At 41.4% G+C, this 20,126-nt stretch overlaps 1 protein-coding gene across 1 annotated transcript in view; it reads right to left on the bottom strand.

Moving 5' to 3' along the window:
* The window catches only part of CNTNAP5 (contactin associated protein-like 5), a 223,281-nt gene that overhangs the window by 125,464 nt on the left and 77,691 nt on the right, over positions 1–20,126 (bottom strand). The window contains exons 9-11 of the mRNA XM_009887328.1: positions 14,361–14,625; positions 11,699–11,848; positions 10,383–10,554 (exon numbers count right to left, since the gene is read on the bottom strand). Coding sequence (XP_009885630.1) covers positions 10,383–10,554; positions 11,699–11,848; positions 14,361–14,625 — 587 coding nt within the window. The remainder of the gene's footprint in view (positions 1–10,382; positions 10,555–11,698; positions 11,849–14,360; positions 14,626–20,126) is intronic.

Raw genomic sequence — 20,126 nt, 5'->3', positions numbered from 1 at the left:
GTATTTATGTGGGGATGAATACAATATCAAGTGTTTGCTTTTTCAATCCCAGCCTGGGACTGTAATAAATAAAATTAAAACTCACTGGGCATAATTAGCCAGGATATTTTCTTGTTTGCATGGCCAACTTCAGGGGGGGGAAAAAAATCATATGAAGTTTGGCTTCTGCTGTAGGGCATACATTAAATCTTAGAGGAGATTTGGGAAATGCAAAAAGAGACTGTGTGCTTTCATCGGATTTATCCTAACACCCTTCACCTGCAATAGTAATTAATTTCCCAAAGGCCCATTTTGACAGTACAACACATGAAGCACTGTTAAGTTCAGCACTAAAAGAAAAGGAGGAAAAAGTCAAAAACTGTTATTATTTCTTACAAGTAAAAATTGATAGTAAAATCTAATGGAATCTACAAAGGAAGTAGGTATAAAGCAGGACTTAAAAGGTCAGCTCTATTTAGCAAGAAAAAAGAACACTTTAAACTAATTTATTTAGAAAACATTATGAAGAATTTTCACAGATAAAACATGAGTAGGGATAAAAGGATAGGGACTAAGAACGCTATTTGTGCTCCGTAACTCAAGTAGTACAGGGAAGCAAACTCATGAGTCAACTCAGTATGCTTCCCCCTAATGAGGTAAGCTGTTAACGCCAATCCCACCGCAGTGATTATTATGTATACCACATGCTGCTCTCTCCATTTGTATTTGCTAGGAGAATTGGAATATGCAGATGAATCTTGGTTTAATAAGGACGGCAATAGCAGTGTGTGCCTGTGTCTGCCTGCTGATGCTACAGAGATGAAACACTGCCAGGATTCATAAGAAAATATCTGAGGTCAGGTCTGCGTTCCTCATTGCAGATCTCTGGAACTCCCGGGATGTCCTGCCAGATGCACCATCTGTCCATCTGCCAAGGACGATTCAACGTGGATTCAACATGAATCTTTTTTTTTTTTTTTTTCCCCCCTCATTTCCCCCTCCCCCAGGTCACTTAAGGGAACTGAAGTTCCCAGTGTTGTCCTTGACAAGCACTGTCAGTATTTGCTATAGCGAGGGCAGGGTGCCAGCCAAGTAAAAATAGGACAACCCAGTCAAAGCTTCATCAGCGCAAAATCGACACGAACTGCAGCAATCAGATTAAAGCTCCCTAGCAGTTGTAGACAGGGAGAGCAATGCATGCATTTATCTATGCATTCATGCGAACCTGAGCCTAAAGGAAAGCGGGTTCTGACTACCCTCATAGTTCAATTATGAATAATGACAGGTTCAACACAGAACTGGCCTTCTTAATCCCAAAACTACCTATTCTCATATACACAAGCACAAATGGTGTATGAAACTTATGGCAATATAACAATGGCGTACAACACTGTGGTTTTGCCTTAGCCCTACCTCTGTCCAGGTAAACTTTGCTACCAAAAAGTCAACAGTTTCAAGCTATTTCAGCCCTGGCAGGAACAGCATAATCATATGAAATCTCAGGGTCCTTAAGAGAGTTTTCTCTGTCATTGGTCTACTTAAATACCACATCCTTTTTGATGGGGGTTGAGGAGTTCAAAAGCTCAAATGTATGCAATGTCATGGTTAAGGATGTGTGTCAAGAGGATGTGGCGCATCTAAGATGTGCCTCAAAAGCCCGGTGGAAGCAATCATTTGTCTAGCACCATCTTCGGGGCAAAGGATATTATTTCCATGAGAGGTATCAAGTCAGAAGAAAATGAGGCCAGTTTTCCCCTTCAGACAGCTGTTTGGCACAAGCTAGCCCAATGGCAACGCCTCCTAAGCACTTTTCTTTACAGACATTGGAGGAACTGGTAGGGGAAACCACACCAGATCTTACCTCTTTGTGGACACACAGAGTGCAAGAACTCCTGGAAATGGAATTTTCTTCTCTGTGACTAACGCAAAGCAGTTGGTTCCACTGCATGCAAGAAGTGGATGAGATTAATCAACCCATGCCTTGAGGCTGCAGGCAACATCGCAGCCCTTGCTGCTGTATTCCAAGGGGTCCATCTGCTGTAAGAGCAGCCAGCCTTGCTCAGCCCAAAGGGAGCATCTGTGCCGTATGATGAAGGGCTGGAAATCCACAGTGTTTCTGGACTGAGGTTTAATGATTTTCTGGCACATTTTCCTAATATCCATGGCAACTCTTGAGCTGCAATATCTCTTGAGCCCACATTCCTGCATCTATTCTCTGAACAGGATGCCAACCACAGCAAACAACCAACTCAGCTTCAGGACTGAAGCGAGTATTTCTAGACCCAAAATATGGCATTCCAGCCAACTGCTGAATGGGAAATCCCAGAGCTTCTCAACAGCGAGGCCAAATTCTCAGCATCTGCATATTTGTTTTCCTACCCATTTCATTTATTTTTAAATGAGAGGCTGCCTGAATTTCCCCCTGGGCCATGCCTTCCATTGTTTGCCCACACAGAGACAGACCCACACCCCCACTACTCCACTGTCACATAGGAAGAGAAAACACATTGCAGAAAGTATTAGCACTTAGAAAAAAATCAGAGTCAGATACCAGTGTATTTTGAGATTAGCACAGCTATGACAAAATGTATTTTGGTTTTGAACAATGGAGCTACATAGAGCTGCCCACAGTGGAAAGGATGTTTTTAAAACAGTAAGGAACTTGGGCTTCCTAGTCCTAAGATAATCACCTCCCTCCAGACTTCGCTTCAGATCTACAGTGCCTCTCCTCCAATTTCCTTACTCTGACAGTGTCACAGGAAAGATGTTGATGAAATAAGTTTAAGAGCATCCCACTGAACACTTTTCCAGCTTCCAACAATCTGTGGCTTATGGATTCATGTACGCCTTACTGGCTTTTCCCTTTATATTTGACCTCTACCACATCTAACAACGTCCAATTTGATGCTGTGTAAGATTTGAATTTGTTAGAAACAGTATTTTTTTCTTTATTATTTGTATCCTTCATGCTACTCCTCACTGCACCGTCCTGCCTCGCTATCTCTTCTTCAAGCTGAAGAGTCATAGCCTATTTAATCTCTCTTTGTAGAAAACAGTTTGTGGCATGCAAAAGAACAGTGTCAGTTTTAGAAACAGCCGTGAGGCCTGAATGACAGACTCTTAAAGTCAGAGCTGCACACAGTATCACCTCTGAGTGGCCCAGAGAGGCCGTACTTCTTGGAAAGGGCTGGTCAGGCCAAGGTTGAGGTCAGTGAATACATCCAACCGGATTTGCATTTCATCTTTTAGCAATTGAAATGGAGTTTGTGAAGGGATCAACACACAGTCGCTGGCTTGATTTACGAAGGGGAAGATGTTCCCATAGTTATCCAGTGCCTCAGACGCTGCCTCCTCCTAACAGCTTATAAACTTCTCACCCTCATTTTGACTACACCTGAAAGAGAGACAGACACCTCAACTCCAAGAAGCCAGAGGATCTCATGAAAATAGAGAGCCAAGTAGAAGGGAATCAAGTTACTGTTCATCAAAGAAAAAATACACAGCCTGAGCTGAACCATCATTCTAGACATCACAGGATCTGCAAAGAAAAAATCCCAAGAAAAAACAGGGCAATAAATTCTGCAATCACAGAGCCTCATCCTGCAGTTCTAAAAATTAATCGTGCATTTTTAGAAGCAAAAAGCAAATCTGGTAAGTGACAAATGAGTATAAAGTATTGCTCCTTCTCCCCCATTTCCTTACACTCCAAACTTAACATATACATCTCAGGTTAAAAAAAAAAAAAAAGCCATCAAACCATATCTGTGGGCCACATCAGGGGAATGGCATACTCCCTGCCACAGCACTGCCTTAGATTGTCTGAGAGAGAAATCTACCAAATGAGCTTTCTCACACGTGTGAGAAATCCTGAGCTGAATTCCTGAAAGATGTTTTCCACGACTTTTTTGGTGCTTTTTTTTTTTTTTTCTTAAGCAGTGTTATTGTTGTTGACATTTCAGAACCCCTAAAGCAAGAACAAGACACAGCTGTTCCAGCTGGAGGAGAAGCCTGAGCAAATGCAACAGAATTGCACAGAGCTGGAGGGAACTTAGAAGATCAGTTAGTCCATGCTCACACCCCAAGGCAGGATCACCTGTACCTGTGTTTGTTATTTCTCACAGACTCATCTAATCTTTTCGGAAAGCCTTCCAGTGACAGAGACTTGACAGTCTCCTCAGGCAGTCTGTGCCATGACTGCTCTCCTATACATCCTGGTCAGAAAAGATGATTATTCCCTTCTGCGCTGCAGCAGCCTTTTAGCACCTGAAGACCATTATGCTGCCTCCCCTCAGCAATCTCTTCTGATTAAAGAACCAGAACTTAATCAATCTTTCTTTGCAGGGGATGTTTTCTAGACCTATTTCGTGTCTTTTCATATAGACAGGGCCATTCAAAAAACAGTTTGGGCTCTGAATATGTATATAGAGAATAGAAATTTAGAGGCATGACTGCTAATGAATCTAGGACAGCTAAACACTCTAAGTGGCAACCCTGGCTAGTGTTTACTTGATGTTTGCCCACCTGGTTTGCCCACTGGCTCTGTTTTGTATTTCAAGATTTGCAGAGCTGCCAGTTACCCCAAACTTCAAAAACAAAGGCTGTAGATGCTAAGAGCTTGGTATTTTGGTATTAATGCTGTGGCTCAGGGGTCCTGCTTAGATCAGGGGAATGGCAGCAAGCATGTTTTCCTTCTAAGCCAACAATATTGCACAAAGAAAATAGCAACTGATCTGAGTTTATGACCCATCAGAGCACTCAATAAACCTCAGGTCAGAGAAACAGTATTAGCACTAGAGAAACCAATACTTTTGTTACCACTCTCCTGAAGAGACAGGTTAGGGTTTGTTAGTTTGAGAAGGCACAAGAAGAACCCTCCGTTCTGCCACACACATGTGCTAGCCAGGGAAGGGAAACACTGGTGACCCCAGAGACAACAGCCTTGTGACTTTCATCAGTGTTAAAAAGACTGAAAGAAGAATTCTGCACGAGCCACGCTGCCCAGCTGGCTGCTGCACTGGATGCAGCTGTGATTTCTTACCCTGCTGAGTGAGAAGTTTCTGTAACCGCATCCCTAACCCATTTCCAGGAGGCTGTTTGACAGGGTCAAGAAGTCTTTGCAAACACTGTAAAATACTGAGGACGGAAATGCATAAATGAAGACACCATTAGAAAAAAGACATCCTGTTGTGGCTTTTGTTTTTTGTGTTTGGGTTTTTCCTCTCTAAACCAGGAGTACTTAGGAAAGTCTTTCTAGTTTGAATCTGTAGAGCCTGTGAATCTGTGAATCTGTGAAGGACAGGGATCCTGGCCATACACTTAAAGCTAGAAACTCAGCAGAGCTGAAGAGAAGGCAGTGAATCCCTTCTGACTTACAGCATCTATGAGAAGTAAATGAATTTTTTATGCTGCTTGCCACCTCCCCATCCCTTGACACTGATGTCCTCCCTACAGATTAAGGGCCAAAGACAGAAAGCATTGTTTTGTTCTTGTTACACTTTCTAACTGCTCAGGTGTTCCCCTGGAAGCTATTAGGTTTAATATGTCACCCCCAGAAGATGCTTCCCTTCCCAAAAAACGCTTACAGTGCAAAACACCAGGAGCTAGGGCTGTATGGTCCCTGTAGCCATGAACTTAATCTATATCACTCTGAACTTAAAATAAATTCAAAGAGAGCCTGCATTTATTTGTTTTTGTGTATGGCTTTTGGTCAGAGATGGTCAATGTAGTACATGTACTGCTGCAAAAGACTGCATAGACTCTCAAAAAGATTTCTTTCCCTCCCCAACAAAAAGTCTCTGAATTCAAGGACTTCATGGAACCTTAACTTCCGGACATCTCTGCCTTGTTACTTTCTGCTCTGTACCATGCCACAGAGAAAAAATGACAGCATGCTGTAAGAAACCGTATTTTCTGACTTATTAATTCAGTGTAAAGCAAACAACCCCTGATGTGCACCTGCACTCCTAACCAAGCAGAAATCCTGAAAAGGCAACAACAACAAAGGATAAAATGAAACCCACTTCCTTTTAAATATGGAGCAAACCTCTAGGACTTAGCAGGACATTGTCTCATTTTTTCTTTACCTCTCATTGGAATAGGGATAAATACATTGGAGGCAGCTATGACCTCTGACTCTTCAGAACAGGAGCAATGTAAGCACCACACTTTGCAACATCCTCAGAAAAGACTGAGCAATTTGTGTATTTGGACAACCACAGCAAACACACATACTATGAACGAAAGGAAAAAAATTAGTTAGCTGAATTAACATTAGGCAGTCAGTGGGGATAATGCCAAGAGTCCTACACACACATTGCTACAAGAAAAAATGCTTCCTCCTACAGATTCTACTTTCCTGTTCCACAAGACATTGGGAACAGTTTGCAGGAACAGCTTTGTCTTAAAGGAGGTAAAGAAGGGGATACAACATTATTTTGCAGGGCTTGTGGAGCAGACACAGCTCTGATATGAATAGATTGGGGATGCCTCTCCTTACACAGGATGTGTCACCTAAGGACAACATGTAGGTACCGTACAAGGGGGTGGAAAATCAGAGATGACTTGCTATGCAGCAGTAGGAACATTAAGTGATGCTGGCACTGCAGCTGAGGGCTAGAAACAAGCAGTCTTTCAATAGATGGTGCTAACCAGCCTTCTGCCATCGCCGGCACAATCCAGATTGCCATGTTCAACTGCAGACTGCACAGCGTCTTTGCATCCTACTGAAAGCACAGAGACATGAGTTTTCTGTGTGTCATCTGCTAATCCCAGCTCTCGCAGATACATCCTGAATTGCCCTCTCAGCTGCGACCAGAGCAGCTACTCGGTGGCCTCATTCACAGGATCGCTTAGGCTGCAAGGAGCCTCTAGAGGTCTCTAGCAAAAGCCCCCTGCTCAAAGCAGGGTCAGCAACAGGGTCAAGTTCGCTTGTGTCTCCAAAAGCATCTTCACTTCGCACTGTCTCCCCCTGGAAAGAAGGCAAAGCTCTGTATATTTCTATGGATATTCCCATTTTTTGTGTGTACTCTGATAGCTCAACCAGTGACGGGGCATTTATTTCCTGAAAAATAGCTACTGAAGGATGGAAATAACAAACACAGGGAGGCAGAAGGCATTCATGCCAAGTTGGCTTGAGCACGCATACAGTTAAAATACTAGTGATGAGAGACAATGAGACACTAAGGCTTAATTCTGGGCTCCCCAGTTCAAGAAAGACAGGGATCTGCTGGAGAGGGTCCAGCAAAGGGCTACAAAGATAATTAGGGGATTAGAACATCTCTCTTATGAGGAAAGACTGAGGGACTTGAGTCTTTTTAGTCTAGAGAAAAGAAGATTGAGGGGGGATCTTATTAATGCTTATAAATACTTAAAGGGAGGATGCCAGGGCGATGGGAACAGTCTTTTTTCAGTGGTGCCCAGTGATAGGACGAGAGGTAATGGGCACAAACTTGAATATAGGAAGTTCCATCTTAACATAAGGAGGAACTACTTTACTTTGAGGGTGGCAGAGCACTGGCACAGGCTGCCCAGAGAGGTGGTGGAGTCTCCCACTCTGGAGACATTCAAAACCCGCCTGGACGCTGTCCTGTGCAACCTGTTGTAGGTGACCCTGCTCTGGCGGGGGGGGGTGGACTAGATGATCTCCAGAGGTCCCTTCCAACCCTGACCATTCTGTGATTCTGTGATTCTTAGTCCCTCAGATGGCCCCATTTAAATTAACAGAGGCCTATAGCTTTATAGTGAGAATCCCAGGGGGTGTGTGTGGGTGTGTGTGTATAATATACTTACACAACTCAATTCTCCCTCAAAAACACACTGCCGTCATCAATAGCAGTCCCAGTTTATTATCTTTCAAAACAAAGTCATTAATTCTCTGTTTAAGAGCAGGCACAAGTTGCAGTGAGCTGTCTAACCACTGCTTTCAGAGCCCAGGTCTCAATGATCTTGGTGTACAAGCCTGTAACAAATAAACTGCTTGCTTAATAGAGGCATATTCCTCAAAAGAGGGGTTTTGCTTCTATAACTAAAACAAATGTCCCATTTACATGTTAATTGAGCCACACAATCCCCACACGCGTTAAAATTACAAAAAAAAAACGTGCTTTACAGTGCATACAGCACTAAATCTTATAATTAAGAAAGGGGAGATCACATTTCTCAGAGAAGACGCTTTTACAGAGTTTTAATAGTCTTTATATCGAGAGAATGAGCAGCTGGACACTGCACGCCTGGAGCCAGACCCCAGCTTTCCTATAGTCCAGAGCTGCTGCAATATAAAGCACTAGTTGAACTACGGTGACTAGTTGAATTACAGTGACTGGAAGCGCCAGACATTTTGTGCAATGAACCAGTTTGAACAAGATTTGAAAACGTACTCAAGAGTACACAGTGAAGACTAGACAGCAATACAGTCTTTAGATTGGAAGCTCCCGTTCTGCTGAACTTTCCATCTATAGTTTGCTGTAACCAATTATGCCATAATAAAGGCTTGCAGAACCTAAGATTCTCAAAAATTATTAGGAGGAAGACACACCATGAATACTTTCTTGTTCAGTCTTTCCCCAGGCTCATCCACTGGCTTAGGATCAATTGTTTTGGCAAAACAACACAAGAAGATTTGCCTCTTGTCTGTATTTTCTTTATTTTCTTTGAATTGAGTCTCTCTTTCCAACTGTCCCTTGCTGCTGTGACCACTCTTGACCTCAGTACCGCACCAACAGTATTTCACCCTGTGACTCTTAGAACAACTTTTGTAACTTCTTGAAATCTATTCTGTAAATTTAACCTCTCTCAAGACTGTGTCCCAGATGTGTAAAATGGGTAATATGATTTGGACAAAAAAAAAACCCCAAACCAACAAATTCTTCCTTCTTCCCTGGAAAACAGCTTTAGCACAGTTGTTGGAGTTGCCAGACAGGGAGAGAGCACTGAGTGTTTCACCGAATGAGAAAGCTGCAATCTCCAAGGCGCCAGCAAGGAAGATACTTGCAGCAGTACCACAGATTTACATCGCAGCCTGGACTTGGTGGCAACAAAGGCACTGGAGATGTCCCACAGCCCCTCTGCATCACAACAGAAGAGTTCTCTTCTGTTTCAGAATATAAATATACGAGTTGCCTTTGAATGTTCCACTCGATCTTACAGAATATGTTTTTCCAAGGAAACGGCAAAATACTCTCTTTCTCTTAATTCTCAGGAAAGTTTGTATTTTACTTCCTTTTGTTAAATCAGCTGCACCTTATCAACACCATCTACCATTCGAGGCACACCAAACGTGAAATTCACACCCCCCTGAATTCAGTCATCATTGAACATGGAAACAGGTTTGATTGGCAGAGTCAGTATTTTCTCTGTACAAGTTAACATGAACACGTTTGTTAAGATGAAGGATGAGCACAAAGGTCTCACACAACAGAGGTTTTGCCCACTTTTCAAAATGTTGCAGCTCCAGCAGGCTGATCCCTCCTACAGTAAGCAACAATGGATATCAGCCTTCAGCTCCACTCCCTAAGCAACTTGTCTGAAAAAAAAAACAGGTTAAATGCTTAAGTGCCTAACACATTTCCAAAATGTCTTTACTACTCCCTTAGCTATCTGAAGCACATGAAATGTCCAGCAGTTCCATTTCCATTTCTCAGAATTTAGTTAGATTTAAAAAAGACAAAACCATTGCCTATTATTCCACGTACGAACTTCAAAGTACACATTTGCAGAGATCATTCAGAAATATTTAGACACTAAAAATCCATAGAAAGCAAAGGAGAAATTATGAAATATTAAAAAAAAACCTGGTTGTTTATTTCCTCTCTACTCTTTATGAGAAAATTTGGATTTCCTGTCAGGTTTCAGCTTAGGAGGGATTCAGATCAGTATTTAAACCAAAATGTGTCTCTGTTAGATACAGACATTTCATCATTATATCGTCCTACTGAATGGGCAGTACGTTGCATGAGGTGTACCATATCTTCATTATAAACGTGCTGTGCTCTAATGGCTAACAAGAAAAATTGTAAATGATCTACTTAAGCAAAACCAGCTAGTATATTAAGGGGATGACATATTCTGATGAATCAAATAATTTTTCCTTCTCTTCCATTCGCCTCTAAAACTTCAAAGCAATCAAATGTTGTTTATGCATAAAATTTAATCCTTCCACCAATCTGTAGTTTGATTGAATTTACATACTCTATTTCCTACAAGTCAATGTGAAGAGAGCCTCATGTAATTGAAACCATTTCCCCTCCAGTCCTCCTATCTTTGCTGTAATATTTTCTATTAGTAGCTCTATTATGCCTAATATCTGTAATGTTGGCAGATTAGAATTTTCACTTAATGCAACCTGTATTTATAAACCACTAGGATGAAAAAAAGAACAAATACAAGAAAGAGGAAACAATAATTACCTGTCTTTGATGCCACACAGATCAATGTGTAAATCACTAAAATTCCCCAGGGAGCCTTGCTGAACTAAAATGAGGTCCTTGGGCTGGTTATCAATAAAGATGAGCCTCATACAGCCTTGAAAAGCAGTAACGGGATTTAAACATTGGGAATCGGTGAAATTGTCAGGGCACCCTGTGGGAAAAAGAGAAGAGGCAGAGAAGAATATTGGAATGTTCATCTATTTCTGCTGGGATTTCCTGATGCAAGAACTTGGGGGCTTATTATTCCAATTGTTTTCATTCCTTGTGCTACGCAAACTTATGTGTTATAAATCCCTCAGTAAGGTAAAAAAATTTTTTTTTTAAAAGATTAAAAAAACCCAAAACAACAGACACTGGAAACAATAGAGTATGCGGTTTTTACATGTATCAAGCAAAATCAAAATGTGTTTTTTCCCATCTTCTTTAAACTCCACAGTTGATAGCAACTGACTCCCATAAAAAAGCTGTGCAAATTGTAAAATCATTATGGGTTAAATTCTGCTGCTGGGGCAATCCACAGAGTAAAAGGATGAAATCCTGTGGATGGAAAGCAAGAAAACCATTTGTAAGTGAGACTTCTCTGTATTTGGCCAGCTCTAAGATCCAAAGCCCCCTGTGCATCCTCACTTAGTGCTGTATCCAGAGGGTTCATCGAGATCAGAGCCTCACTGCAGTAAGCACTACACAGAAATATATTAGATAAAAAGACAGTTGATGACACTCCCTTTATCTAAATTAATGCTTCCACTCCAAAAAGCAGAAGGTAGTATTTTTCAAGATTGTTCTTTCCATTTTCAAAATTGAGCTAAACCTACATTCATTTCCACGAGAGCACAGCACCTACATACCTTTGTAGATCTGAGCCATACGTCAATTAAGCTCTGAAGTCTAAAGTCACTGAGCCTGATCAGGACAGTGATAGCTACAGGAATATTAATAATACTAATAGTCCTCGAGCCTTTTAACTAGAAAAAAAAAACTTGTGGCTAATAGAGCTGTGTAGCTTTTGCATGTTTTGCCAGCTACATGTAGGTACCCATTGGCTACCACTACCTGTAGTCCACTTTTACAGCTGTGTTAGCATGTCTGCTCGTTCTCACTCTGTCAGGGTTGACCAAGACCCTTCAATCTTCCCACAGTGCTGTATGCATTGGGACTCAATAGGCGGTCTAAAATCAGTTATTAGAAGATTTCCTCTTAGCTGCAAACATAGTGCACCTGGGGAGACCTCAATGGTGAGGACATGAGGATCTGCATCAGGAAAACCTGTCCTGCATCTGTCTGAAACAACCTACCTCCAAAATAATAGCTGTTCCCAGAGTAGATCCTTGAGACAGTGGTTGCATGGCTAGCAGTGGCAGCGTTGTTATCCAGTGTCAGGGTAATGCGATGTCTTCTGGCATTGATGTTAACAGAATGCCAAAGCCCATCGTGGAGATTGATGCCTGGCAAAACAAAACAAGTACAAAAAGTGAAAAAAAGAGGTGCAGTAGGCAACTGTGGTCTTCAAACCTCCTTTTGCTTCCAACTTGTGACCACAAATGTGCAGCTGACTCCAAAATAGGGAGAACTGGCAACTGAAAAGAACTCATTACCTCTGGAAAAAAAACGGGCATAGAAGAAAAGGCCCAAGAAAGAGAAAGCTTTTGAGAGTATTTAAGTAGGTCATCTCGCATTTTAATCTAACCTGCTTCCGGTAATGCAGGCACTCAGCAAACTAGCAGGGCCCTTTGCCTTTCTGTTAGCAATTATTACCATTTCATGGGTGTTTATTTCTCATTTTCAGTCTGTTGGGAAATGCTTATAGCTCACAGGAGTGCACAGAGAAGATCTCTGTTGAGCTCCTGGTACTGAACATATGCCTGAGATTGCAGAGGATTAGATTCAGTGAGATGGTCACAACCTGTCTCAGGCTCCAGTATGAAACCTGACAAATTCCAGTAGGTATCAGTAGGATTTGTGTTTCTTAAAACCCTTCAGCACTAAGTTAGCACACAGTCTTATTGGTGGATGTACCAAAGCCTTTCTATATTGGATTTCAACATGGGTCCTGTGAGAGCTGGGATTGTTGCTCTGACCAGGAACCTATGAAGGTACGTGAGACATTATGGTACTGGGTATCCTCTTTTTCTTCTAGACATTTGCGCAAAGTGGGAAATAACCTCTCTGTTTCCTTATTCTGAAAATCAGTGTTGCATCTCATGGCTCTTGAAATAGCACCACACAGCTACAAAGAAACTCCACATCCTCTGTTCTGACAGCCATAAAAATCAGTGGGCAAGCTTCTCAGCTCGCACACAGTGGTGCAGATCAAAAGTAACCTCATTACAGTTCAAAATACACTGTTGTCAGGCTGGAGTCACTGAGACCAGGCACAGGCAACTAGTATTTACTCCCCTTCCTAACGGAATATTTTTCGTTAATGTAGCTTTCAGAAGAAACAAACGAGCACTTAGTGACACAGAGAGGTGTGAGAACAGTTCAAAACAAACAAACAAAAAAAGTGTGTGTTATGTGTATGAAAAGCCATTTCATTATGAATTTGAAAATGAGACAATTTCCACAGTAATGGCTGCTAACGTATGCACAATTTCCATACAATAAGAGGCCGGTTTCCCCGAAAAAATGGATTTGTCAACTAGAACAAGTCCATTTTGAAGTGAAATACGTTGTTGAAGTTTGAAAAGATGTCAAAACAAAATAGGTCCCATTTGGGGCAAAAATAAGGCCATTCTTGAGCAAGCATGAGTTTATTCCGAGTACCTGACATCTGCAGAACATGGCACTTGCAATTTCTGCATATTTTTCCATGTGTAAGTAGGTAGTTTAGCAATGTTTTGGATAGCACCAAAGGCTGGGCTCGGGTTCATGATTTCAGAACTATATAAAACCAAATATTGACATTGTCTCAGCTTTGTCAACAATTTAATTAGGACTGCAATAAAGGCTGGAAATTCAGTTTTCAGTATTGAATTGCAGCGTGCTAAGGCTGTAGCAATCTACATGAATAAGGATAGATGCAGGGCTGCCTCATTCTCTATCATAAAGGGGAATGAAACACGTATACGGAACAGCTCCGCTTTGACAACTCTGTCAGTTTTTATCTCTGTTTCTTTTAATAGACACATCTGCCCTCTTTTAGTCTGTGCTGGGAATATTTTAATATTACATATTTTTAAACAGCTGCTCTTTTAGAAATTACTATTATTATTATTATTTAGTTCCATCTGAGTTCCATCAGGCTATTACTCATCCCCCTTCGGTAACTGGGTATTCAACCTATGCAGAAAATGAATTTCCCAGTCCCCCACCCAGCATGGCTGCACAGCAAGGGATGTACAGAGGCCCTGGACTAAGAATGTTTCTGTTCGGCATGCCAGCATACCTTATATAGGTCACACTGGGATGGCAGCTGGGCCATTCTGGTCCCACCTCTGTTATACAGTCTAAAATTGTTTCCCTGTTGTCTCTGCATAGCTGTTCTGCGAATTGTTTAAAAGCAATTTCTCCGGAATTTTAGGCCACAGAGGCAACCCCATTTCACCCTCTTGAAGCTACAGTCAGAGGAAGAAAATCAGCTCTGAGGTGGCCTTAAGTTCTGCTGGGGAACGGCGCAGCTGCTGAGCTGGCTCCCAGGTGGCTTCAGCACAATCTGAGGACGGGAAACAAGAAGGTCTTCATGTGACCTGACTGAAGGAAATTCAGTGTGACTGTTTATGAGCACAGAGGCTGAGCCAATTGTCAGGTTCACAGAGTCTGGACATCTCAGGATGCCAGTTTTCCATGCTTAGACCTACCTCAAGCTGCACACAGTGGTTCTACCTCTGGAAAGCAAGAGAAAATTTGAAAAGAGAAAGGAAGACTGGGTACTTCCTTATTTCACCATCCCTTCATCCTGTGGGGTTGGACCTTTGTATTTTAAAGGGGGACAGATGAGAGTAAACAAAACTAAAGTACCTTCACTGATTTCCACTGGGTTCTCTGTCTCTTTCTGAATAAGTAGTGTCAATCTCCCACTATGAAGGTAAACCAGGAGAGGTCCTGAATTTTCAGACAATTCGGTGAACAGAAGTAAGCCGTCTTTATTCCATGTTCGAAACTGGAAGCTGACTGACAAACCATCAATTTGAGGAGTGCCGGGTAGTAGCAAGTAGCTTCGACTGGCGCTGACAAAGGTGATAGGAACAATTGGTGGTTCTGAGCAGGAAAAGGTCACGTTCCCCTGCAAATAATAAATGTCAAACATAATCAACATGACAATTTTTTTTTCGGTCATTCCAAAACATCCACAGTTAAATAAGTTCACTGCACTGGATTTCTAATAGCTCCCGATGCTGAAATAGGTATTGTTATTTAGACATAAAAATTTTGAACTCATTAGGAAATGTATCTATCCACTTTGGGAAAACACATCTGACTTCAATATTTCGCTTTAACTCCAAAACGGAGGGGGAAGAGATCAAAAATCAAAACCTCAATTCTTAGAAAGATCTAAATATGCCCAAATGTCCCACATCAAGACCATGCCTGGCTGCAGAAGGGCTCATTTGGTAGCCCGGACAGACCATCTCGGCTTGGCCACATATGCTTTGTGCTTCCCAGCACCTCCCATTTCAAGCTCAAGTTTAGCTTTGTGTCAATAAAATCAAACTCTATGGATCTATGTTGACTTCAGGAATTGGCACTGAAGCCCTAGCAACTCCACCTAAACCTCTGTGTGCTGTGGGATGTGATACAAATATCCTGCACTGGCTCTGCACTGATGGCACTACAGGGGTGCGAACAAGGCAAGCTGCAGGTGAAAAAACAAAGCGTCCTCCACTGCAAAGGGATCCAACCAGACAGACTAGTTTTATTCTAAATATAAGCCAAAATGCAGCCATTAGTGAAAGTACTATTTCGCCCATTTACACCGACACTACATAACCTTCAAAGTAAAAACTCTCTCATTTATTCGAATCTACTACATGCAGTGAAACATGAGGCAAATTTCCTGGGTTTATTTTAAATATTCAATATATAATTTGCAGTAGCAGTACTGATTATGCTTTCTTTTACTCAGAATGACACAGTCCTGTGCTACTCCAAATAATAAAAGTCCACTTAATAACAACACAAATAATTACAAATAATTATTCTGAAATTATTTCAAAATTCATACAAAAATTCAAAGAAAAAGTCACTTGAATAAAGTACTTATAGTAGGATGAAACAACAGTGAGATTTCCTGGCCAGTCGTAAGTCTCGTGGTTTCCGGGGGGCATTTTGAGGAATTATTAAAACATTACACACACAGCAAGTGTGGTGAAATCCAGCACCATTTTAATGCCAAACTTAGTTGATAACCTCAGTCATTCAGCCCTGAAATCAATGGTGCTATTTGCCCAGAAGAGCAGCACGTTTACTCAAAGCAGTCAACAGAACCTGTACCAGCATGTATCACTGTAGTTTGTAGACGAACTGACTCCACCGTTTTGTTCAGTCATTGTAGATTACCCAACCGGGGTCATTCAAGCCATGTAATAAAACCTTAACAATATATAAAGCTGGGACGCATTTAAGGAGCCGTGTCTTTCAAAGCCACTCCAGGAGATTGTTGCAGCCAGCCTGCTTTGAACCAGGCTGCTTTGTAAAATACCAACCAGTATCTGGTAAAAACATCGGAGCAAAAGGCTTTCTCCACAGCACCACTTCTCATCAGAGCTGGTACCTCGCTTTAACAGGATAATTATAACGAACAGCACTTGATGGATGCCTCGGAAGTTGCACAGTGCTTGGGGAATTCCTCTCTGAAATCTCAGACAGCTGATGGAACCGTTCCCTATCACTTTCAAATGTCTTTCTACTCTTTATTTTGGAATGGAAAAGAAACAAAGTGCCAGAAAGAGACCAAGTTATCACTGGATGAAACAACCCTTGATGGATATATATCTATATCAAGCTATCCATGTATTCCCTGCCCTGTTAGGTGTAGAATGCTACATACCAGATTTAGCAATGGCAAAAGGTCTCCATGGGTATATCATGGCAGAATGAGTTTTGAGATATAATCCAAAGTTTATCCAAACTCACCTGAACATTAGTCAGGTGGGAAGTAGAATGGAAATTTGCTCTCGACCTTTAAAAAGTTTCTACTACCTACCGGGTTTTGTCTGCATAAGAGATGCCACAGGCTTTTTTTTTTTGTTATTGTTGTTGTTATATTTCCACCTCCATTTCCAATTGAATTCATGACAAATTACACAAAACAAAGACAGTCAACTGCAGTGATACACACAAATAGGTTTAACTTTCTCTAGAGCTTTTTAAAGGTTTAGACATTTAAAATGATGATGACAAATTTTCTTTGGAATTTTAGACATTTACAGTGATTCAAGTAATTCCACACAAAGTAGTGAGATGTTTACTGATCTTATACATACATAACACCTGAGCTTGGAGGAAAGTTCAAACGTTATCTGAGTCTGCACTCAATCATTTAATTTGCTTCACTGGCAGTGGCAGGCTGTAGCGAAACACGAGTCTGTAGAGGGGAGGATTTGCACCATTCGGATAGGATTTTTGGCTCAAAGCTCTTTGCAGATTTTACCTACCAGCATAACAAGCTATGCCTAGACTGACTTAACAGTGCCAGAGGAGGTAAACGCTAAGATGAAGAAAAGTGTTTACAACACACAACAAACTTCCATACAACCTTAAAATAAGACAGAAAAGACCCCATGTAGTAAATATTCTTTTGGGTGTTTGCAGCACCACCATAGCAAAGCATCCCTGATGCATATGCATGGGACTGAATCTAAGGCCAAATTTCTGTCTGCTTTTGATATGAGGTCCTCAGCACATGCAACTAGTCTTAAACTCATGGATTTCCATGACTCAGCAACACCCTCAAGTCATTCATACTAGCTAATAATTCATGCCATCTGGGATCTGCACAAAAGTCATGTCCTGGGACAGGAGCAGGAAAGAATGCTGACTGACCCCATGGCCAATGCTGGGACATACAGGCAGGACCTACTCTTCTCCTCCCACGCTTAACCAGGTGAGACTTCAGACTCTGTAGCCTCTCCATTGACTAAACTGATGGAGAGCAGGTGTGATCCCCCCTGCCACAAGAACAAGCAGGTGGGAAAGCATAAAGGCAGTGCTGCAATGTTATGTGTACATGGGATTAAAGGTACATTTGGGGGATAGAAAAGAGGCTTGTTTGCCTTTTGAGAACTTAAATCAATTCAACTGACTCATTTAGGTGGCAAATACCTTCTTAAAGCAGCATTCCAGAGCAAAACCAGATGATGTAGTTAACACACATCAACAGTAGCTGCTGACATCCTTACACTGACCGATGCTGTCTACCTTCCTAGGGATAATAACATGAAAATTTGGAAAAGAAATACACAGTAGTTACTTTGAAGAATATTCATCCACTGAAGTGGGCTAGGTTCCCATTACAAAAACTGTTAAATTTGCCCTGAATGTTATTCTCAGAAAAATTATTCCAACAGGTCCGAGTCAGAAAAGTAAACAGCTCCTTCTTAACCTGCATCCGATCAGAAGCGTTTTGCTTTAATTGGCAGCAGTTCTGGTATTCTCCAGGGTACATGCAAGACTTCTGGCAGACACTTGATTTCATAATTGAGCCCAGTTTAACTGAAAAGTAAAAGCTCATTGGCTAGGAAATGGGATAAGAAGAGTCTAATCCCTAGAGAAAATAAAGGAGACGCTCTGTGCTGGAAACTCCAGCTATCATGTGGCATTTGATAATTCCATCGAGCCCGGTGTCTCCAGACTGGTTAATGACTCCTCTAATAAGCAGTGAAATCTTTCCAAAAGAGTTCTTACTGTTCTTACAAGAGGAACCTTCTGAACCTAGAAATGCAATGGAGATATTCACAATTTGTTCACCGGATGCCATGACGCTTGTCTCAAGACAAGAGTGCAATCGTCCCAGATTTCTGCAGGCGGGGTACAGCTGCAGAGGTGGTTTTTGTTCAAGTAAGACATTGAGTGAACAGGTGACAGCATGTTACAGCATTTTAAGGAAGAATCAGAGCCTTTCCTATTAAAAAGAGAATGGAAGGACACAGTTGCTAAGTGATGAGGATAAAAGTGGATTACATAGGAGATCCTCTGAGCCCTAAGCCTCATGCAAAACTGACTGGAGTCTTTCCAGTGACTTCTGTGGAACTTCAATAAAACCTGTATAAATGAACCATTTCAGTCTTTTCTGGCCTTTCTTCATGTAGTATTACATACAATTGAATGAAGACAGAAGACCGGTGCAACACCACAGTCAGGGACATCGGTGACAAGTTTCTTATACATACCCCTCGCTCTCACAGAGTACTAATCAAAAGGAATATCTACTTGGGAAATTATTCAAACTGACAGCTGAACTGAAATCCTCAACATTTAGCCTACCAAAGGATACGGGCCAAGATCACAGCTTGAACAGGGAGAACAATAAATGAGTATTTTTGAGCTCTCATACTACCTGTGGGTACTTACTTTCCTCATTAATCACTCTATGGATACTATCCAATAAAAAGGATATCTTGTTTTCTGCAGAGGATTAGAAAGGAAGATTTCATATGACAGGTAAGGGGCCTAAAATCCCAGGCCTGGCTGAGATACAAATGTGAGTAAACTGGCAAGAATATCTCCAGCTTGGAAACCGGAGGACTATTTCTAGCTGTGAAAAGACTGAGGTTGCAGACGAATTTGCAGAGTAACAGAGGAAAAAGGTGACCTCTGATGCAGTTTTAAAAGGATAAGATGAAAGATCATCATTCAACTCTGAGCAACTGGATTTTAAGAATGGGGGAGGTTCCTTCAAATCCTGTTTTTAAATTAACTATCTCAAGCAGAACAGATGTCAGGAGACAGACCCGCATAGATTTCAAGTGCTTCTCAAATCAAGACATTGCTAAGCACTGAATGAAAAGCAAATCAAAGTGAGATACCAGCTCCAGCCTACTGACATACTGGTGCAAACTGTCTTCAAACAGGATGTGGGAGCACCAAGACGCATAGTGTTACTTGAGTTAGGACTAGTCCACTGAGTGAGCAACTAGTCCATCCCAAGAGAAGGGCTCACAATTTGAGAGATGTTCCTATACTGAGATGGGTTTCTCTTTCTCTGAGCAAAATTTCACTATGGAAATCTGAAAGCTTTCCTGATCCAAGTTTCATTGAAACATATTCTTGTAATAATCACCCCTTTGACAGAGAACTGCCCTGTCCTCACTCACTCTAGGTATCACATGTGTCAATAAAAGGCTAACTGTTTATCACATTGACTTAAGTTGTTTATATTAAGATAATGTTCCTGTGGGGGAAAAGTAGCATTTAACAAAAAAGAAAGCTTCCAAAAACCTGAAACATTGTGACTGTGACAGAACCAGGGATGAGATGCTTGGCTAGACATTTCTGGATGTTCTTTATCTCAGACTCCTAAGCCAACTATGTCACTGGCCTGAAGTGGAACAAATGATTTTACCATTTTTATGCCCAAACTAACTGCATGTTCTTGTTTTGTTATATGGTAAAATAGCTAAGAGTTGCTAACAAAAGATGGAAGCAAATATAGATCTAATTTGGAAAAAACATACATCATTTCCCTCAGAGAGATAAGAAAATGAAAAAAAGAGCACAGGAAGAAACACGCACACACCAAAAAATATAGACGGCTTAATATTTTCCCTCCTTTGAACAAGCAGGAAT

This window comes from Charadrius vociferus, unplaced genomic scaffold, assembly GCF_000708025.1.
Source record: "Charadrius vociferus isolate BGI_N301 unplaced genomic scaffold, ASM70802v2 scaffold385, whole genome shotgun sequence".
In the NCBI taxonomy this organism is placed as follows: Eukaryota; Metazoa; Chordata; class Aves; order Charadriiformes; family Charadriidae; genus Charadrius; species Charadrius vociferus.
This window is presented reverse-complemented; position numbering and strand designations above follow the sequence as displayed.